General features: G+C 32.1%; 2 protein-coding genes across 2 annotated transcripts; both read right to left on the bottom strand.

The window, feature by feature from the left end:
• Positions 1-284: 284 nt before the first annotated feature.
• LOC134266641 (adhesion G-protein coupled receptor D1-like) lies at positions 285-9,805 on the bottom strand. The gene is made up of 11 exons (XM_062748859.1): positions 9,640-9,805; positions 8,095-8,245; positions 7,754-7,823; positions 6,801-6,861; positions 5,696-5,781; positions 3,534-3,660; positions 2,288-2,329; positions 1,924-2,001; positions 1,708-1,756; positions 639-688; positions 285-416 (listed from the first exon to the last, which is right to left on the bottom strand). Exons 2-11 carry the CDS (start codon positions 8,195-8,197, stop codon positions 381-383), a joined length of 702 nt encoding a protein of 233 aa, XP_062604843.1. The 5' UTR covers positions 8,198-8,245; positions 9,640-9,805; the 3' UTR covers positions 285-380.
• A 2-nt stretch (positions 9,806-9,807) lies between these two features.
• LOC134266649 (uncharacterized) lies at positions 9,808-22,118 on the bottom strand. Its single transcript, XM_062748865.1, has 13 exons — positions 21,137-22,118; positions 20,108-20,473; positions 19,264-19,350; positions 19,080-19,171; positions 18,016-18,231; positions 17,637-17,711; positions 16,823-16,922; positions 16,622-16,738; positions 16,448-16,520; positions 15,061-15,163; positions 11,119-11,168; positions 10,243-10,369; positions 9,808-9,950 (listed from the first exon to the last, which is right to left on the bottom strand). Exons 1-13 carry the CDS (start codon positions 22,116-22,118, stop codon positions 9,840-9,842), a joined length of 2,499 nt encoding a protein of 832 aa, XP_062604849.1. The 3' UTR covers positions 9,808-9,839.
• Positions 22,119-22,948: the final 830 nt, after the last annotated feature.

Genomic DNA, 22,948 nt, shown 5'->3' with positions numbered 1-22,948 from the left:
AATAAAATTGAGGATTTTATAATCTTAAAAATAAATATACTTTTACCACAGCAAAGATAACTTGTTCATGTTCCAGCATGATACATGTATTATATGCATTCGGTCTTCAATGTTGAACATTACATGCGTGAAAGAATGAACAGTTTTATAAACATGTGACCATAATCTAAATCATTATGAAGCGGGATGTCAACCAATAATAATCATTTTTCTGTACATGAACAGCAAAAAAAAAAAAAAAAAAAAAAAAACAGTATAACATCAAAAACATCGTTTTTCTAGACTTCACTACGTTCATATCCTCTTCTTTAAAAGAGTCCAAAATCACATATTAATTGATGATAATGCAAAAAGAGTATCAAAATGCATTATAAGAAATTTTAACATGGCGTCGATTTTCCCCATCGAACAGGGGTCTATGGAGAAAAGAAAAAAATATATGAACATATACAATCAAACTTACTTTAATTAAAATTTTATTTAATATGTTCAATTTAGTTCAGCGATTAATTAAGATATTTTTTTTTTATTAAATTCAAATGGTATTTTACTATCCTATATAAATTTGCATTTTTTAAAAACAATTTTAATAATGAAAGGGTCTAATTTTCTTGTCCAATTTTTCACATTTTACATACCGGTAATTTTATCCTTGGTATAATGGATCCCTCTGAGTGTTTTCGTATCTCTGTTATTTAATAGAAAAAATTTAGCAACAACAGAATTAAGTATAAAAACCAGAAGTCTCTGTCGAGACTGAAGCTCTACTGGTTTGTACTTATAGCAAAGGAAGAGAAAAGTACTTTTCAATAAGCAGTTGGGAATTGAAACTTTTCTACAGCAATAAATAGAATAATGATCCTTGATTAAGTCTCTTTATGTTCTTAGTGTAGTCTACTTGCATGCCACATTATATTATAATCACACTAAAACTGTATTTGGAGTAGCATTTTGAGAGTATTTAACAGAAATTTCTATTTTTAGTAACCACGGCAACACCGTTCATCGAAATCAAAAACCGATATACAGAATTATGTATCTTAGTGTAGTCTACTTGTGTGCCAAGTTATATTGAAATCAGACCAAACCTGTAGGAGGAGTAGCATTTTGAAAGAATTTCACAGAAATTTCTATTTATAGTAACCACGTCAACACCATTCATCGAAATAGAAAACCAATACACAGAATTATGTATCTTAGTGTAGTCTACTTGTGTGCCATGTTATATTGAAATCAGACCAAAACTGTACGAGGAGTAGCATTTTGAAAGAATTTCACAGAAATTTCTATTTTTAGTAACCACGGCAACACCGTTCATCGAAATCAAAAACCGATACACAGAATTATGTATCTTAGTGTAGTCTACTTGTGTGCCAAGTTATATTGAAATCAGACCAAAACTGTAGGAGGAGTAGCATTTTGAAAGAATTTCACAGAAAATTCTATTTTTAGTAACCATGGCAACACCGTTCATCGAAATCAAAAACCGATACACAGAATTATGTATCTTAGTGTACTCTACTTGTGTGCCAAGTTATATTGAAATCAGACCAAAACTGTACGAGGAGTAGCATTTTGAAAAATTGTTTACAGACGGACAGACAGACAGACGGACGGACGACGGACGCATTACTATCGCATAAGCTCTTCTGGTCTCTGACCAGTAGAGCTAAAAAATACTCGAAGTAAAAAAAAGAAGATATTTACCTTTGAATTCCTCTTCACTGTATAAGTCTTTAGAACTCGATTTTGAAACCTATATCAAATAAAAAAAAATAATAAATTAAATTTCGTATCTAGTTTTGTTTTTAATAATTCATTTCAAGATTACCATTCCAAGTAGAGATGGTGATTGAGCAGGAACTATTGAAAATTTATTAATTACCACTCCGAATTTATTTAGTTAAAGGTTTTTATACTTACTAATTTGTTCTTGGACGTTCGAGTCGTTAATGTTCTTGATTCATATTTTCTAATTTTTCTTGACATGGCTTGCCGAACCTATATAATATACGTATATACATGTACAGTGATTCTCTACAAACTGAGTGCTGTTTAATAGATTATAAAGAAAATCTCGTATAGTTATTATTAGTACATTTAATATACCAGGTACAAATCAGAATTTAAACAAAAAAATCTTAACTTTTAATTTGAAAAAAAAAATCCCCTTTTACTGAGCAAAGTAGGAATGACACTTTACTGATCTGAAAATTGACTTATTTTATTTTTTGTATTATTTACCGTTATGCTTATACACATACATGAATGCATACATGTACTATACCTGATTGTTCATTAATACATGAAATAGGAAAATAAAAAGGCCCTGAAAATCAAAAATACAGAATACCTTTTACTTAATATTTGAATGAAACAAACAAGTTTTCAAGGACAACTACATTTTACTTAGACACATTTTTTATGCTTGCTTTAAAATAATAGTGTGTAGGTAAGCAAACCATAAGGAAGGCATCAACTACAAATCATAAAATTAACAAAGCAAGTACATAAAATATAAGATTGATTAGTCATTTATGCCAAGAATAATTAATAGTGTGGTGACTTTAAATAGGAAAAAGAGTTCTATTGGTCAACTCATTCATCAGAACACACTGGCAAGGAAAAATCAGAAATCCGAAATGATGATTTTAAACGAGATTGTTGAAATTCTTGTTTCATTGACTCGTTTGTACATAATTAACCTTGTTTTAGAAATTGTTTATTTGTAGAGCATAGTCTTGCGTATCGAATCAACTGAGAGATTAAAACCCCGTAAGCAGGGAATGAAGGTATATTGCTGCACAAGTAAGGGAAGTTGACGATTGAAATGTTAAAGGCATCACGTTCATCATAAAGCTTGGTTGTTGAATCACAATTACCATCTAGCTACTGAATGCCTTGCTTATCCTAATCTTTGTCTTATATGCCCTTTGACTAGTACATTTTAAGAGTTGTGAGGTCATTCTACTCTTTGAAGTCTTCAATACGTTTCACGCAAATGATCTTACCGGCAATCAATATACCTTTATATTCATATGTAAATCTTTTACCAACTGTCATGACCCCACCCTACTGCAGGAGTCATGATTTGAACATTTTGAATCTTTGCTATCAAAGGATTCTTCTGTATAATATGACTAAGAATGGCTTAGCTGTTCTTGAGAAGACTTTTGTAAAATACAGTTTATATATTCCTCTGGAAAACTTCTGACCCAGGGTTTGTTGCGCTCAGCCCCCAGAAATAATGATTTAACTACTAAAAAAATATTCCATACTTTTTCATTAACTTTTGTTAACTGTATCATTGACTCTTTGTTCATACGATAGAAAAATATTTCTACGTTCAGGAACCTATAAAACCATTACAATTAACCCTCTTTCATTTGCAACTGTTCCATTTAACCTTCTTTCACTTGAATTGGTGATGTCATGAAGAAAAAGGGCCATTGTAAAACACATATAAAAACAAAGTGTGAAAACATATCAATTTTTAGTTTTTGTTGAAAGAAAGGAATAGAAAGAAGACTTACTTGTAAAGAGTTAAATATGGCAAATAAATATTTGAAAACAATTGTACTGCTATCTATCGATAAAATTCCAAAAACCCAAGTCAACCCAAGTACAGGTAACAATGCACTCATTCCTCGAACCCCGCTTCTGCAACATATAACAATGAAAACAATTGTACAGACAAGGAGTTAGATATTTTTATGGGGATTGCATTGATGCTTTCTTTTACATTTTTTTTTATCATGAAATGAAAGGTACAAAATGTATAAATGGTTTTATACATTTGAATATTATGAAATATATATGGCACGCCAAATTCACAAAAATGAGATAAACCTAGTTTCACAATTGATAAACTAGGTTAATCGACTGTAAACTATAGTTTACAAACCGTAAACTATAGTTAACGATTCGTTAAGTATAGTTTTCATCTGTAAAACTATATTTAACGGTCGTTAACTATAGTTTACGAATGCTAATCTAAGTTTATCTGTCTGAATAAAGCGTTAACAATAGATTTTGTTGATAAACATAAATTTACGTTTGTAAACTATAGTTTACAATCGTAAACTATAGTTAAGAGTTGTTAATCATAGTTTCACAAATCGTGAAACTATATTTATCAGATCGTTAACTATAGTTAACGGTTTGTAAACTATAGTTTACAAATCGTGAAACTGTATTTATCAGATAATCTATGTTTTGCGATCGCAAATGATCGTTTTCGATGTTAAGTATAGTTTACGGTTGTGAAACATAGATTATCGCATTAACTATGGTTTACAGATGCAAAATATAGATTAACGTTGTTAACTATAGTTTACAGTCCGTAAACTATAGTTTACAACCGATAAACCTAGTTTATCGACTGTGAAACTATGTTTTGCTCATTTTTGTGGATTTGGCGTGCCATAAATATATGTATAGCGAACAGTAATCAAGCTCAAATCTTAATTGTAGTTTTACTGTATTATAAAGAAGAAAACCCGTGAATACTTTATTCTACAAGAGGCCCAGGGGCCACAGCGCTCATCTGAGCACATCAGCTAGGAAAAAAAACACATATCAGATCAGAACTGTAAGTTAACTTAAGTGGGGGGGGGGGGGGGGGCTTGAATTTTAACCCCCAAGGGGATCATAATTTGAACAAACTAGAATCTACATTACCTGAGGATGATTACATATAAATATTACTAATCATGGCTTTGAAGTGCTTGAAAAGAAGATTTAAAAAGGTTTCCATATAGTTCTATGTAAAACTTTGGTCGGCCATTTTGGCCACACCCTTACCCCCCGGGGTCATGACTTGAACAAACTTGAATCTACATTACCTGAGGATAATTTCACATTACTTTCATCCTTCCTGATTCAATGTTTCTTGAGAAGAAGATTTTTTAAGATTTTTCCTACATATTCCTATGTAAAACTTGATCGGCCATTTTGGCCCCGCCCTACCCCCGGGGGTCATGACTTGAACAAACTTGAATCTACACTACCTGAGGATGATTCCACATGAGTTTCATCTTTCCTGGCCCAGTGGTTCTTGAGAAGAAGATTTTTAAAGATTTTTCCTTTATATTCCTATGTAAAACTTTGATCGGCCATTTTGGCCCCGCCCTACCCCCGGGGGTCATGACTTGAACAACCTTGAATTTACACTACCTGAGGATGATTCCACATGAGTTTCATCTTTCCTGGCCCAGTGGTTCTTGAGAAGAAGATTTTTTAAAAATGCCAATAATTTTTCTCTTATTCATGATTATCTCCCCTTGGAAAAGGGCATGGCCCTTCATTTGAACAAACTTGAATCCCCTTTATCCAAGGATACTTTGTGGCAAGTTTGGTTGAAATTGGCCCAGTGGTTCTTGAGAAGAAGATGAAAATGTGAAAAGTTTACAACGACAACAACGACTACGACGACAACGACGACAACGACTACGACGACAGACAACGGACAAATTTTGATCAGAAAAGCTCACTTGAGCCTTCGGGTCAGGTGAGCTAATAATAGCATGTAGCTGTAAATAAATACTGTCTACAGCTTTTTTACCATACAAATAAAAGATTTTCTGATTGTTTAAATTTTTCAGTGCGAATTACTTGATACTAAAACTACAAAAATTCATATTACATTCGGATAGAAATATGTACACAAAACAAGTACTCACGAAATAAGACTTACATTGCCTTTTCTTTCACAGACTTTTTCACCATAAAAGAGGAGGAGAACATTGTTTTCATTACCATGACAACGATGACAAAATTTACCTGAAAAATTTCACGAACAGTGTGTTAGAATTTATCGATTAATGAAATTACAGGCCTAGGTCAGTCAAATTAAAAATTAAATGAAAATAACAAAACTTATGTGTAATTGAGATTTAAAAAATACTAAAATGATCCTCGAAACTCCTTATGCACCTATGGATTCATTTAGTAGTGATTATGGACAGGTACAGTAAAAATTTGCTTTAACGAAGTCAATAGGACCTATGAAATTACTTCACTATATCCGTACTTCTTTAATCCATATAAGGAATTCATAAATCTTGTATAGCTGGGGATATAAGAAAACTTCGTTATATTCTCAATATCCATGTTTGCACTAAACGAGTTTTACTGTATTTACAAGAAAAATGTCAGACCGAGGATCGAGCTCACTATATAGTGATATTATTCTCGCGAAAAACATTACAAAATAAAACATCCTCACAACAGAAAGAGTCCATGATTGCTTTAATTTATTATATTGTCAGGGTTTGAAGAAATAAAACATTGAAGGTTGCATGACTCTTAAATTTTCATTAGGTAGCAAACTTCTGTTGTAGAAAATAAAATATGTCTGGATTACAAGTTATAACCATCTGATTTCCTGTCGTGATGTGAACGATGTTTTGTGTTTGGAAAATAATCCCGGAATAAACTTATTTTATATCTATCCTTCCAATTTCAAGCATTGTTTTCAACCTTGTTTGTAGTATTGATTATGACGTCACAATGCCACTTCACGCGCTTCAAATCATGTGAGCGTATAAAATTATGACTTGCATTTGTACATGTATAAATTGTAAAAAGACTATTTATTATTATATATGAAAATGAACTGTAAATCAGAGTCAGATCCATAGCACTTTGTAATTTGAAAGGAATTAATACATGTAATCGGGTTTTTTCCTTAGCTAGTATTAGATGTGAAGGCATGATTTTCAGCACGTATTTAAATTATTTCTTAACTTCAATTAGAAAATAATACAAGTATAAAATGCATTATATTATTTTTTCATTACCAAAATAATTATCATGGCAGGGACAATAAATCCATAAAGAGCACTGTTCCTCAGCCAGCAACTAAAATAATTAAAGAAGGTTTGTTATACATATAATTTGACAATAAATAATATCAAAGACAATTGTGGCAAAATTAATTGAATAAAAGTAGTCTATAAAGGGGTATAATTGAGATTGTTCAAATCAAACATTTTAGGCCTTTATATTGTATTTTGTATATATATATGTATATAAATATGCTCCTAGTACCTCATATATCATTGTATGGACTTGTGAATAGATAAACAAACAATTTCAAACCATGAAATTATTGTATCTCAATCAATTAAGTGCATAAGATTCCTTAAAGGTACTTGTACACAGATTTGAAGTTAATATTTTCTGTATAATATCACGAATTATATATTTTAATAGCATTTCACACAAAAAATTATTAAAAATCTTATTTGATTTAAAAGTTATTAAAACTTTCAAAAAATTTTGCGGGTTTGATTGACACATCCTTACACATTCACAAATTTTAACTTTACTCTTAATCCTTAGGAAAAGTGGCTATCTTGTTGTGTTTTTATGAGAAATATTAAAACTTTTTAAAAAGTTTTAATAACTTTTAAATAAAATAAGATTTTAAATTAATTTTTGTGTGAAATGCTATTAAAATATTATATAAGTCGTAATATTATAGAGAAAATATTAACTTCAAATCTGTGTCCAAGTACCTTTAAAAACATTTGACAAATCCGGAACTTAAAAATAGTGAAAAAACGTGATATGCATATCAATGTTATGCATTAGAAATATCTTTCATTGTGATTTAATTAAAATAAAAACATGGACATTTCGTCTTCACGTCAATATAATTTCCCTTGAATTCACAATAAGGGACAGGAAGAATTACAACTTGGAAAGAACAATAATGGTAAGCTAATCATAAGACACATGATGTACTCACAACGTTTCATTTCCTATGTCATGTAGTTCTGTTGCTCCGAGAGTGATTCCCACGATAGCAGCTGGTAGTCCTAATGTAATGGAACAATTACAGTCACGTAAAAAAAAATAATAAACCTAATTGTTAGGATTCAAAAATTTACATTTGATCAATTTCTTACACAATTTTTATACCTAATCAAATGCTTAAAATTTATTAATTTAAAATTTGTTTTGATGGGAATAACATTACTCGAAATTTATACTCGTCAATGATTAAGAAATACTATGTCAGGGTGTTTAAAAAAACTTGGACTAATTTTTAAGTATATATATAACTATAAACTTCCTGTAATTAATTACCCCAGCCCAGTAGTAGTAAAAGAGCAGAACTAGATCTGCTACTGAAAACATCAAGTATGGCAACTGCCAGATCAATGCCCAGGGCAAACATCATACAAAACATGGCAAGGAAAAAGTACTGGAGAAGAGCCGCAATGATAGTACACACGGTCTGGAACGAAACGTAAACGTGTGTCTTAAGTTACAAATCATATCTTATTATCATTTAATTTGTCGAACAGAGGTTTTTACTGTACACATTTTAATTGTGCTTGTATCAAGAGAACACATTCATACTTTATTCATGAAAATAAAGGATCTGCAAAAATCAGAAGTGAAAAAAGAGTTCGCATTATGAGGTAATTTAAAATCATTTAATTTCTATGAAATACTTGCTTCTGATTGGTTGAAAAATTCTTTTGATACCTGCATCAATAAAATCTAGAGTTCGCTTGCACTAAGCAGCCGGAACTACTTGGCAGTCTCTGCATGTATATTTCCCGCTTCCAGGTTACTTACTTCTTGAAGGAATAATTAAATAATTTTACTTTAATAAATATTTTCCTGAATTTCGAAATCTGTCCGTTATGTTCCTGACTTATTTTCTACTTTCGTTTCTTGTTGAATTATCGCCCTTTGCTAAATAAATCAAATCGTCTGCATAACAACAGTACAGTTTTGGGAAAGAAGGAGAGAAATCGACATAATTTTGTTAAATGTTTGGCTTTGAGATGTCTGGTATGAACAATAGAATTCTGAATTAACGTTTTTTTATGCTACCAAAGTGAGGAAAACCGTTAATCTGTTAAATTTTGGGAAACGAATGATAGAGAAAAACGACACTGCATGAATGAGGACATATTCTTTTAATCTTACACAGTCGACAGCAGACTCTTTCAGGTTTTACAGCATTGACAGGTTGTGATACGTATTTATAATATATTCAGATGAAAAGATGTGCAAATAGAAATCCAAAATTTCTGTGACCTAACGTTAATGTTCGAACTGTTAGGATATTTGAGTAGCTTCCCTTTACATTTACGAACTTAGATAACTTACCGGGGAAAATATACCGATTGGGATAACACAACAGGTAAGTTTTTTGTGTTAAAGAACTGTAAATTGTTTCAGAGAATGTTGGTAATGCCACGACAATATTTGAGAACGTTTCCTCGTTTGAGCCATTTTGAATTTCAGCAACGTTAACGTTGTTGTGATGCATTCGTGCGCACTGTTTTTGATGCGTAAATTCAATAGAAAGGTGAAAGAAAGTTTCGTTTTATTTTTTTTAAATCATAATTAAATGATAAGAAATGAATGTAATATTTTTTCCTTTGATCGATGTATCAAAGAAAAATTTGGACGGAAAACTTTTTCATCAATGCGCTACGCGCATTGATGAAGTTTTCCGTCCAAATTTTTCTTTGATACATCGATCAAAGGAAAAAATATTACATTCATTTCTTAAAACTAAACGACACTAGTCATTTTATTAAAATGTTGTATCAACTATATTACATTAACTTTTATCAAATAGAAGTAAATTATAATTGTATAAGCATTTACCTCATTGTTAGTTTGGTTTCCAGCTGTTAGGAACAACAAGTAGGCAACGGACAAAGACACACAGAGGTTGATAATCAGTACAGATCGTCGTGATTTAATGTATCTGTAATGGCGGAGAGAAAATGAATAAATTGTAAAATCTTACTGGACAAAACATTATGTTTCATAAGGGCTATCAAATAAGCAGTGAAATCAGTAATTCACCTCCAGAAGTACAGATATATGACAATCGTTGCCATTGCTCCAACAATAGAAAAACTGCATCCAATAATGGAAATCATTGTCAACCATTTCTTATCCTCTTCTGATAGCTGATAAAATAGATAAATGTTGTAGTCAGAGGGATTACATGGTTTTATAACTGCATTATCATAAGAATGTAATAATTCTAGATGGTAGAATGCTTAAATTGACGTAATTTAAAATAATTGTTTTACCGAATAATCTGTTGCATAATTACAGCATTTTATCGAACTGTCTTCCAAGTAAAGTAATTACTTACTTTAGTATTCGGAAAAGTGTATGAAAAAAATAATGAGTTATAATTAGATAAATATTATCATGAATTATCAGATATTAGGCATAATTGTGCATAATTTATACCTTATTTTCCCCACTATCATCCAAACTCATCAATATAGCAAAGTTGGTCAAGTGATTACACTCACACACGGTCTGTGAACTATTGGAGAGGGAAGTGTTAACACTACAACCCGATTTCTTCCATAAGCTTCAAATAAAAAAAAATGTAGAATTAAATTTTTAACAAACAACAAAAATTTTTGAACACATATTTTTCTTTAAAAAGGACTAGTTTCTGAAAGTATGCAGTACAGTAATTGTCGATTTGTCTGTTTGTTTACGTATTTTCTTAATCTCTAAATCTGTTGTCAAATAAATTGCTTGGCACAAAAGTAAAAAAAAATTAAAGAAATTGGTTTTCGGCAGGAAAGGTAAATTAAACGTCTAATAGTACAATATTTTTAAAAAGATGCATGAAATTTAATCTTGAAATTATTTAATTTGGTTTGGCATATGTTAAAAATGACAGATGGTGTCATCGGGTTTATAGCGAAACCAATTGCATTAATTAATTAACTAAACTTTATATTCAGGTCTATTAAACTTATTGTCCTGCATCTTTTACATTTGCACCCATATATTGTGCTATAATGACTGCTTTCTCTTCCTTTGCAGAAATCTAATTTCAAAACAGAATTCATGGAAAATGATTTAAAACATAAGCCAGAAAGTTTCAAAAAGCACTTGCGGAAGTTTTCCTTTGTGCGGTTTTAAGATTTTTGTTTGCATCGATCATTTTGGCAAGTATTTTACATCGGTATATTTTCCACAATAAAATTATATAAAAGGTAAGTTTTAAGTAACACAACAACTTAAACACAACTTTTCCACAACAAAATTATATAAAAGGTAAGTTTTAAGGAACGCACAAGAACTTAAACACAGGCGACTAATTACCTTGCTTCATATAGAAAGACACATTCTGCATTGGTGTTGTTGGCTGAGACCTAAAAATAACAAGAGGCCCACGGGCCTTATAGGTCACCTGAGGATCATGTAACAACTTTTGACAATTGAACTGTTTCGTGTTTTAAACCACAGGCCATGAAATTCATAATTTTGAAAGAGGCAGTATTGCTTATCATAATTATACACTTAGCATGCTTACTCTAGATCTACCGGTAGTTACTTAATACCCAGAAGTAGATCAGAGTAACAAAGAGAAAATACACTTCCACTTTATAACCAGTTATGCACCTCACTCCAAAGGAACCACTAACCCTGGGGCCATTTATTTCAAAATTTTGGAAACTTTATCATAAATTTTATTTGATCATAAATGGTTGATTAATACCAAAATGAAGATTTCAAAGCATTAATTTATTTTCAGACTAAGTAACCCCCCACTCCTACCCCTGACCCAGGGGCATTAAAAATTCAACGTATATTGCTAGATGCACCTTTTTTCATCATAAATATATATAAACTTAGATAATTGGCATAAATACCCTGGAGCAAAGGAAAAGATTTTCAAAGAATTAATGTATTTTCACTAAATAATCAAAAGAGCCCCTCCTCCCTAAAGCAAATGGCAGAACCCCTGATACAGGGGACATAAAAAAACCACAAATTTGGTTAAGGTGTCATTCTTGATCATTAACTATTTACTTTGTTTATTTAATACCCAGAAGCAGAGAAGAAGATTTTTAAATAATAAATGCATTTTCACGATATAACCAATAGAGCCCAGCCTTAACACCAGAACCCCTGACCCTAGGGCCATAAAATTAAAAATTTTGAAAGAAGCACTCTTGGTCATGACATAACAATGTACTTAGTTTGTTTATTTGATACCCAGGAGCAGAGAAGAAGATTTTCAAAGAATTTATGCATTTTCACTATATAATCAATAGAGCCCCGCCCTTACACCAGAACCCCTGATCCTGGGGCCATAAAATTCACAAATCTGAATGAGGCAAACTTGCTCATCATAACTTTGTACTTAGTTTGTTTATTTGATACCCAGGAGCAGAGAAGAAGATTTTCAAAGAATTTATGCATTTTCACTATATAATCAATAGAGCCCCACCCTAGCACTTAAGAACCCCTGACCCTGGGGGCCAATGAATTTCACAATTTTGGTAGAGGACTCAATGCTGATTACCAACAGTTTGACTGCCTGATGTCCAGGAGAAAAGAAGAAGATTTTTAAAGATTGCACTAATTTTAGTGGTTTTGGCCCCACTCCCAAGGCCCCAGGGGGGCAGGGACCATGAAATTCACAATTTTTGTTCCCCTTCACCCATAGATGCTGTATGCCAAAATTGGTTGAAATTGGTTCAGTGGTTTCAGAGAAGAAGATGAAAATGTTCAAATGTTAGCACACGACGCACGACGCACGACACACGACGACGGACGAAACGGATAGCAATAGGTAACCTGAGTTTACTCAGGTGACCTAAAAAGATGATACTGAGTGATGAAAGATTTTATAACAAAAGGATCATGGGCTAAATTGCTCACTTGAATCAATAGGGACATTGTATTCCTTATTTGAATTTTAAAAGCTCATTTCCTTAGCCTCTTTGTTCGAATGATTGAATACCATTATAACTGGCGTACCCTTGGTTATGTTGTTGAAAAGAAATATTTTGTTCTTTAAAAATACTACAGTATATTAAACGCATTATATAAAATTTTATTTCCATTGTAATATTTCCTTCCAAAATAGTCACAAGTAAATTTTAAATCCAGAAAAAGTTCAGTGTCCTTTCTTTCTCATCCCTCTTCCCCACTCTTCTCCCCTTCTCCATCTTTCCTTAATTTCTTAAATATTCTATCACATATTTTTGCATTTATGTAACGAGATTGTTTGCATTCAAAATTTGATTGATTGAGGAATAAAAAAAAGTAAATCAATAATTCTGGCCTCATTATAGCCCCAAATTGTCATCACGAGTATGTGAGCAACATAACATATAAATATTTAATTCCTTATCATTTATTGTCCCCACCTTACCCTGGGAACTATTTAAGAAATAATATACACTTCTCCAATGGTTGTGAGTGGGATAGCTCTTTTATCAAACCCGCGACAGGGAACTATTCCCCGAGGGCTTGCCCGAGGGGAATAGTTCCTGTCAAGGGTTTGATAAAAGAGCTATCTCACTCACAGCCAGTGGATAAGTGTTTTATTATACTGATGTATATTATAATTTCTTAGGTTTGAATTTACTTTGGTGTTAGATAATACTGCGAGAATAAGCTGAAATCCTGATGACGTCACAATGCTACATAAGTCATTATGACATCATCAGGCTACGGATTTAACGCTGGAAATTAAACTTGGCGTCAAAAATTGCATGAAAATTTTCCGAGGTGTGGGTAGCAAAAACTATACCCCGGGGGTATAGCTTTCTATGGGGGAAAATTTTCAGACTATGAGGAATAGTTATTTTACCCTCTGAACTTTATATAGGAAACATTTTAACAGAAGTATAATAAACAACGTTATTCAGTGAACATGGCATTATGAATAGCAATTGCTCTGCTGGCATATTCCATGATGCGCGCTAGCGCATCATGGAAAATATGCCAGCAGAGCTATTGCTATTCATAATGCCATGTTCACTGAATAATCGTTGTTTATTACTTATATTTGCATTCTTTGATTTTTTTTTTCAAGAATATCAGAGGAAATCCTGACTTACATAAGGACGCGGCTTCTTGTCTTCGGTAAAGAAAAACATATGGCTTTAAATTCAGTACACCTGATCAATGCTCCTTTTATCTAATAAATCACAAATAATTTATAAAGTATTTCCCTCTCAAACACAGTTATCTGGATACAAGCAGCGCCATCATCACATTCCCTTAATTTTTGTTTTGATGCGTGACGTCATCGATCAACGTTATTAAAAACCGCTGACAAAAATCAATAATTTAACACTATGATTAAAAATGAGAATGCTTTTATAATGTTTATAACTCCAGAATGCTTTTCTATGATTTTTTTTTAGTTTTTCTATTTATTTTTAATAGCTGAAATCGTTCTTGAAATAAGATATACTAGTAATTTTTTTTCTTTCTGAATGTTAGTACCCAAGTGTGAAGAGTTATCGTTCTTTGTACAAATATGCATGAAACGAAAAAATAAAAATATGCAGTTTTTTTTACAATTTTTTAAAAGTTTTATTATACAATTAAATACATTGACCAAAATTGAATTTTTAAGGATATAAATCAGCAATTTTAAATATTCTGAATTTCTTTTTTTTCCAACGAATATTATTACAAACTTATTTTAATTCCTCTTTCGAAACATTTCATATATATACTTCTCAACACGGAATATAAGTGTAGTGGAGCTTGTTCTAGACGAGTGAAATAGAGCACTTGCACTCATAGCAGAAGCAGTTGCGTCTATAGTGCTATGAATGCAGTTAATGTCTACATGTTCATAGTGGGAGAGAGCAGTGGATATGCAAATATAACATATATATGTAAACAATTAACAATCTAAGGCATATCAGAAAGATTACATGCCGGTGGTTATAAAGAAGGAGATTTTGAGAGATAATTCCTATAAATTCTCATTTAAAACTCTTTCGTCACCCTAACAACATGTTTTAACTTTTCTGGCAGTGTTTTCTTGAAAGATTTTAGAATTTTACCTGCTCTTAGTAATCCCTTTGTCAAAAGTCCTTTAATTGATTCTTTTTTTGCATTCAAATGATGCTTTAGTTAGACTTACCTGTCAGTGAGTGGTTTTTGAGTCAAAAATTTTTGTATATCTTACACACAGACGGACAGAATAGACAGACGGAAAAAAGATCGGAAAAGCTCAGCTACGATAAGCGTGTATTTTTAAAATGGTGATAACTATATCTTCGGACGTACGTTTCTTGAATTTCGTTGGAAGGTAAGTGTGATGTTACCCGTTAGGTTTCCATTCAAATTGTCCACTGTAAGCGATAATACACTGGAGTCGATTGTTGAGGTCCTTCATGAAAAAAAATCAGAGTCGTGTTATTAAATTTCATAGATTTAAAATACCACATTATCAAACATAACTACATGTACACAGAACTGCATTACTATGTTATGATGATGTTTGTGGAAAAGGAGCATTCTGATATTTTCCCATCTAATTGTCTTTACCTGGAAATACGTATTACTAGTATACTAAGTGTATAAAAGAATAACAAAAAAATTAATCCGTTCCTTCGGATGAGACAGTATAAACCGAGGTCCCGAGTCACAGTAGATGCTTGCACTAAAGAGATCCCTCACTGCTTAATGGCCTTGCGTGTGGAGCATTGTTCAACATTTTCAGCTCTCCACCGGCAAGTGGTGACAACCCAATATGAGTGAAAAATTCTCTGGAGGAACGTTAAACAAAAAAAACCCCAAACAAACAAAGTTTTTTTGCTATTAATTTTACATACAACTCATGAATCAACAAATAATGTGCTGTTTATAAACAAATTTGTCTTTATTGATTGTCTTCTATGTTTAAAATGAAACATATGGCGATAACGAACAGCATTTAAAAGTCCTTTAAACAATACAGAATAGGAACATCACTAAAAATGAAGATAAGGAACAGAAATAATACACGAAAGTCTATAAATTTATAGCAACAATACAAATCAGGATCAGAGTAACAGGAACCTCAAAGCCATCAGTGATTGGATATTGGATATTGTCGTCATGCAAAGGCAAGCATCGCCTGTCGACAGGGAATATCCGCTATTTGTGCTTCTTGTCAAAATGAGTTGACGAAAAACTCGATTCAGTTTAAAAGTAATGGTCTAACAATTTGAACATGCACGTAGCAACAGGCGGGGGGGGGGGGGGGCGGGAGGGCCTAGCCCCCCCCCCCCCCCCCCCCACTTTTTTTTTCAATTGATGTAAGGGAAATGTAGTATTGAGTGCAGAAAAATAGGTACTGAAAGCAGTTGGCATTGCAAAAAAGTTGTCCTCTAACCCACCCACCCCCACCCCCCGGCCACGGAATAGGATTTTCGAGTTTGGGCAATTTTCTCCTTTTTCTTCCTTTTTTTTTTTTTTTTTTTTTTTTTGCTTGTCAACTTTTAAGTAAGTAAAAAACTATCAGACAATATTTAACAAAATGAAAGATTGTATATGGTGCAAATATCTTATATAACAAAATGTTCACCATAGATAGAGTATAGTTAAATTATATTCTTTTTTCATAAACTTAATTTTAAGTAACATTTTTTAGAATAATTAAGGAGGTTTTTCTAATAAGTCGATGACATACTTGATGGTGTTTTCGGTATCAAAGTTCGACCTAAGATTATCGTATTTTACTGCTGTAAATGCAACATCACTACCTGAAATTCAAAAAAAAGTGACTATATAATAAACATATTAAAAATGAAGTAATTAGCACCTATTTAAAAATAGAAGTAAAATCATCTCATAATTTTGATACCTGCAATACTTTGTAATGCTGATTCGGGTAACTTGAACCCTGTTATAGAGTCATTTAAATTTTCGATCTCCTTTGGGAAAACAATCTCCTGTTTTGGAATTTTCTCAATACTCAATACTGCAATTGTAAATTAAAACTCAATCATTAAATTTAAAAAAAGTGATAGTTCTCTTTATCCCCAGTTAGATAAAATAGTCTTACAGATATGTTGTTTCTTAACTGTGACTGTCTCGTTGACTTCTAGAGATTTCGTTACAGATTTTGCAAATCCGTCCACAGAGGCTAATATTGTACCAGTGACCTTTTATGAAAATAAGAAAATTGTATTTCTGGACGTTCAATCATTCTGGTTCTTTAAAAAAGGATAATATTAGTTGAAAATATGGTTTCAAATCATCTATTTCCTATCACTTCTCTTTTCTTTGTCTGTCCGTCAAGCTGGTAACTTTAAAAAAATATTTTCCCTCTTTTTATAAGAATTTCAGGCAAATTTAAACTAAACTTGCAACAAAATATCGTTGGGTAAAGGGATAACAGGTTTTTAAAAGAAAGACAGTACTGTCATTCATAGGGAGATAAAACAAGAAAAACACAAAAAAGATTGGGTGTCATCTTCTCCTGAACCATATGGGTAGAAAAGAAGACTGAACTTATTACTTGAAAGCTTCCTGAAATTGCTTGGGTTCTTCTCAAATCTCAACACCCCCCCCCCCAAGGTAAAAAGGAGGGAACATACTCGTATATAGAAATAAAATTTTAAATTATTTTCTTAAAATCAAGAAGGTCATGATGTGTGATGTTATTATGTACGTATCCTAAAGTCCTGTAAAATTATGTTTTCATGACCCCAGACTTATGAAAATCAAAGAAAAACTTAAAATGTTTTTTTTTTCTGTTAAAGACATTGCGGTCATTCTTTGTCATATTCATAGCTGAGTTGAGCAGTTGAGCATTATGACCACGAGCCTCTTGTTAAATATAATTATACCAAACATATTAGAAGGGAAAAATATACCTCTTTTTCATCAGTAGTATTTTTCACGTGTTCTGTTCCCGTGTCCAAAAGATTACTGACAACTCCCATGAATGTCTGAATGATAAAGGTTCTATTTCAATTTTCCATATTATTTTACAAGCATTGCACATTATGAACAGTGGTATGCTTCACAGTCAAACGATATACAATGTATTAACATAAAAATGTTCTGAAAATGTTAAGTTAATTTGAACGTATCTTATTATGTAATAATATTTAAACGGGTTGCGCAAAAGGCATATCCTATATCAGCATTCTCCACAAAATGTTAATTAGTAAGTGCAAATGATGCATTCGTTAACAAAATGATTTGAATTGTTAAACAGTAAAGATTAATGTCAAAAATACAAATTCGTACTTCTGTTGTTTTCTCTGCAGCTTTTTGATCCGTGAAACTAATATTTTTATTAGATATCTTCGATATGAGCTGGACACTGTGTATGATGTTCACGTGAGCTATACTGGCCTCTTTATCTGCGGTTGGAGTTTCGCTAACAATGGTGGATATAGCAGATAATGATGACTCAATAATATCTCCAGAAATCTCCTCTGTGTCATTTATTGTGTTGAGCACCTAAGAAAATCAGAGTGGGAAATTTTTACTGAGTATATATTATACATGTAGCATTTTCGAAGACTATAGATGTATATATAATAACAAAGAAGTCCTTACTGAAAATGAAAAGAACAAAACTTTACAATATTATATAATGAAATTTTCCAACGTCCAATTAAACAATAAAATTATGAACAGAGTTTGCACATATCTCTGAAAACAAAGATTTGATAAGATTTCATAGAAGAGAGAGAGCATCTCCTGTCATATGCCCGGACAAACGAAATCAGTGAGTAAATATTTGCTAAATAATTAATCTGAAAAATATCAAAAAAGATTCAACCGAACAAAAACTGGCCATATTTTAATGTTCGTATCATTAAATTGGTTTCATTGTCTCATCAACTTATTTGTCAAAAGTATATTTTGATTTACATAGGATGAAACATGTGTAGATAACAATTGAAACAGTATTCAACATTAAAAATCCATAAAACAAAACAAAATAGGAGCAGAGCAAGCAGGACCTCCAAAACATCAGAGGTGTCTTCCTCTAATAAAACACAAATAAGAAACAAATGTGTTAAAATCAGACTATGTGATGCTTTTTATTTTGAGTGCAAAAGGATATACTAGTATCAAATCGAACTTAAAACTACATGTATAATGAAACAAAGAAAGAAACGGATATCATAAAATCGAGTCAACAAATTATTGTTAATTGTCATTTCAATTTTGAACCCAGCTTAAATTTTGAAAAATCTTTTGATACCTTGGTAATTCGCAAAAAGTCGTTCGTGTTTCCTTAAAAGTTTTTTTTTTTTTTTTGAAAAAAAAAGAAAGAAACGAGGTATCTAATTCCTTACATTTTCAACTTTCTCTAGTTCTGCCCGCTTACATTCATCTACATTTGGTTCTTCCCACTGACCAGCGCTGTTACATTTCCTTTTTTGGGTACCTAAAGATAAAAACTCTTAAATCTATTTCAATTGTACGTTGAACAGATATTCCTTATAAATTTGAGGAAATTATAATCATCAGAGTAAATACCGGTGTAGTTTTGTGGACAAGGAGCTGTGGCATTATTTCCTGCCTTTGTGGTAGGCCATTCTTCCTCACTTTCGCAAATGATAACATCTGTAATTCAAAGGGACACATTTTTACAATTATTCACGTAGACATGTTTACTTATATAAAAAATTTCCTCGGAACAAGGCATTCACGTGCTGAGCGGGGGTGAGGAGTATTTTTATGAAGTTTAATAATTTACAAAATGTGCTGTTTTCTTGAGTCTAGTGCCTAATATTCGCAGATGGCAATTAAATTTCAAAATTATACTTCCTACGAAATTGCAAAAAAAATAATTAAAGAAAATATCACAGAAGGCCATAAGACCGGGAAGATTTTAAAAACTAATTCGTTTAAAGAAAAACTGACAGTATAATTTTATTTTCCACGCTCCAGGAACATGAAACAGACTTGAACTTAAGTCAAATTTTCAACCACCTGTAAAATGTTAATCAATTCTTGGATTTGTCTCTAAATTTGCAAATAATAACACTTAAAAAAACAACCCTGTTGAGAAATATTTTGATTAATGGTGCATAGCTTCTACATCGATTAAATGCAACATAAAAACTTTGCCTTAATCTTAAGATATTTTACGATCCCAGGGCCAGATATGATGATATTGATATAATTTTGAAATCAGTATCAAATTGATTTATAATGATCAATACCTAGTGCTCGAATTTAACGAAATAATGTCATAATTAATTATTATAGGTAATTTTTATACTATCCGATCAGTGAGATATATATTAAAGCAAAAAAAAAGTGTTTTACAATTGGATTAAATATAAGCAATGAATTAATTCTCTCGACTTAACCTTACCTGGCTTTACAACTGTAATTGAAGATTTTTTCCCTAAATATGTACAGTTTCCGAGTCCACAGGTTATAATGTACTCTGTTGAATGTCTAAAAGCAGTTAATACGTAAGTTTGGTTGTATTCGTTTCCGGTAGAATTAGTGATTTCAGTATTGTTTAAACACATCGTTAAGCTGACATTTGATTCAATGAATGCTTTGTCTTTGTTTCTTATATAGCAATCAATATCAATAACGTGATGTTCCTTAATCGAAGATCGAATTGGGCGCATCACTAAGAAAGGTATTTGCTTCATTTCTATATTTGTTTTCGCTGTTCCGTTTAAGTATCCTCCTGTTCCATTTACTCCTACCTGGCAAGTATACAGTCCTAAAAAGAAATTCAATTTTTAAGACGTCTCAGTGCCTGTACTGGAAGCTTCAAGTGAAATCTAATTTTAGTTTTGTTACTACGTCTACTTTTAACTAGTCAATTGAAATAACAGTTAAAAGGAATGATTTACATACCTTCTACTAGAATGCTTATTTGGAGAAAAATAAGTCTTGAATAACAGGTATAATAATAACAATAGATATCAACCCTGATAAATGTTGAACTTTGAATTATTAATCCGTTTTTCAGCCAAGTGACTTTTACATCGTCGCTCATATTATACACCGGAAAAATACATTCAATCAAAGGACTATTCTCTTTTCCCTCAATGACGTCAAATGAACGTATTAAAACCGTCAGATTTGTTATATCTGTGAGGAAAAAGATATTTTTTAAATATGATTCTTCGAAGTTTTCTCATACAAATAAAAGTTGTATAAAACTTTTCACTGTTAAAAAAAAGAAAAAGATATAACGAAATATAGAATTAAAAAAATATTAAAAAAACTTTCAAAAATTGGGATTTATAAAATGGATTTTTTTCAGCTATCCTAGTTTGAGCAAATCCATCAAGCCAAATTTTGTCATTTCCAAATAATTACAGTTCATAAATTTCTAATAATAGGATGAATTTTTTTATCCTGTTTATTACAAAATTACCTGGCAGCGTTGATAGTAATTGTGTTGTTGCTGCTTCAGATATTGTTGTTGGTACCATCGTTGAGGTCATTTCTGTTGATGTTCTTAGAATTGCTGTTACAATCTCCATTGTTTCCGTTGTTTCCTCTGTAGATGTTGTTATATCTTGTGCTGTTGATGCTGACTCAGAACTTATTGGTGGTGTTAGTGTTGATGTCGTTTCTGTCGATGTTGGGAGTTCGGTTGTTGTTGTTTTAACTGTTGTACTTATTGGTGCGTATGAGGATGGCTCTTCTTCAGATGATACATGTAATGAACTTGATGTTTCTGCTTGTGTCGTTGATGTCATTGATGTTGAATATTCTTGCGTTGATGATTGAGTAGTTGGAAATGCTGTGCTTTGTGTTGTTGTTGTTGTTGTTGTCGTCGTCGTCGTTGTTGGCAATAATGTTGGAGTCATTGTAGTTGTTGATTTCATAGTCGTTGTCGTTTGTAATGTTGGTGTTGATGTTGAACCTCTTAGTGAGGTTGTCGGTGTTGAAGATTCAGCACTAGTCGTTGGTTCTGTATTTGTAGTTATAGGAGTTGACGCCTCCGTTGTTTGTGTGTCTGATGTTTGTGTTTTATACGTAGATGTCCGAGAAACCGTTGTTTCTGAAGTTGTCTGTTCTTTGGTTTCTACTGATACAGCAGCAGTCGATGATTCTTCTGAAAATGTTGTAGTAACTGGTACAATGGGAGTTGCATTTTCCAGTGTTGTGGTGTCTGTTGTCGTAGTTGTCAATTCTGTAACTTGTTCCGTTGATTTTATACTTGTTTCTATTTCAGATATAGTGGCGTCGCTTGTCGATATCACAGCTGTATTGGTTGTTACGGTTGTTGGTGTTTCAGTATCATTTCTCATTATTGCTGTCGTTGGTGAAGTTGTTGATCCTGTCGTTAATGTTTCTGTTGATATGTTCTCTTGTGTTGGCATTGTGGTATCTGATGTAATTGTGGACATCGTAGTCGGTTCCAGTGTTCCTGACAAATCTGTTGTTGTTATGGTTGATTGTTGTGGGGACGATATACTTTGTGTTGAGTTTGATGAAGATTCAAACGTAGATGTTTCTGCGTTTGTTGATTCAATCACTATCGTTGTGTCCCGTTTTGTCGTTAAGTGTGAAGTTGATGGAGATGTTATATTAATCGGGGATAAAGAAGGAAGTGTTGCAGTATTTGGCTCTGATGAAATTGTCTCGGTTATTGTTTCGTTCGGGGTAGAAAATGATGCTGTTGATATTATTGTAGAATGTGACGTTGGAATTACAGATGTTTTTAAAGTTGTTTCTCTATCTAAAGAAACAGTACTTGTTTCTGCTTCTACAGTACTTGTTTCTACTTCTACTGATGCTATAATCGATGTAACTGAATGCGGTGTTATCGACTGTGATACTGTTGAATTTATTGATGTTCTGGAAAGTGTTGAATATGTCGATTCTATCACTGTTGATGCGTTTTGTGATGTTATAGTATTCATAAGAGTTACCGACGAATTTGATGTAGTTGAAGATATTTGTGTGGTAGTTGACGTTACTTCACTTATTGCTAAAACAAAAAAAGTGTAATTACATCTACTCCTTTATCGCTATATTTTGAGATATCTTAAGGTTCTATGATTTGTTCCCTTGAGGAGAGGGGCCGGTCTTGTTATGTTGTCGAATTCATCTTAGTTATTCAGACAAAACTAATCTCATCTTGTATCCCATAGTTGTATTACAAATGGAATTTTATATATACATCTCTTAAGGTCTTAACTTTGATAACTCTTGCAATATATAATACCAGGTATCA

The sequence above is a fragment of the Saccostrea cucullata genome, unplaced genomic scaffold, assembly GCF_032062105.1.
Source record: "Saccostrea cucullata isolate Sc308-1 unplaced genomic scaffold, CSIRO_AGI_Scuc_v1 ctg843, whole genome shotgun sequence".
NCBI classification, from domain to species: domain Eukaryota; kingdom Metazoa; phylum Mollusca; class Bivalvia; order Ostreida; family Ostreidae; genus Saccostrea; species Saccostrea cuccullata.
This window is presented reverse-complemented; position numbering and strand designations above follow the sequence as displayed.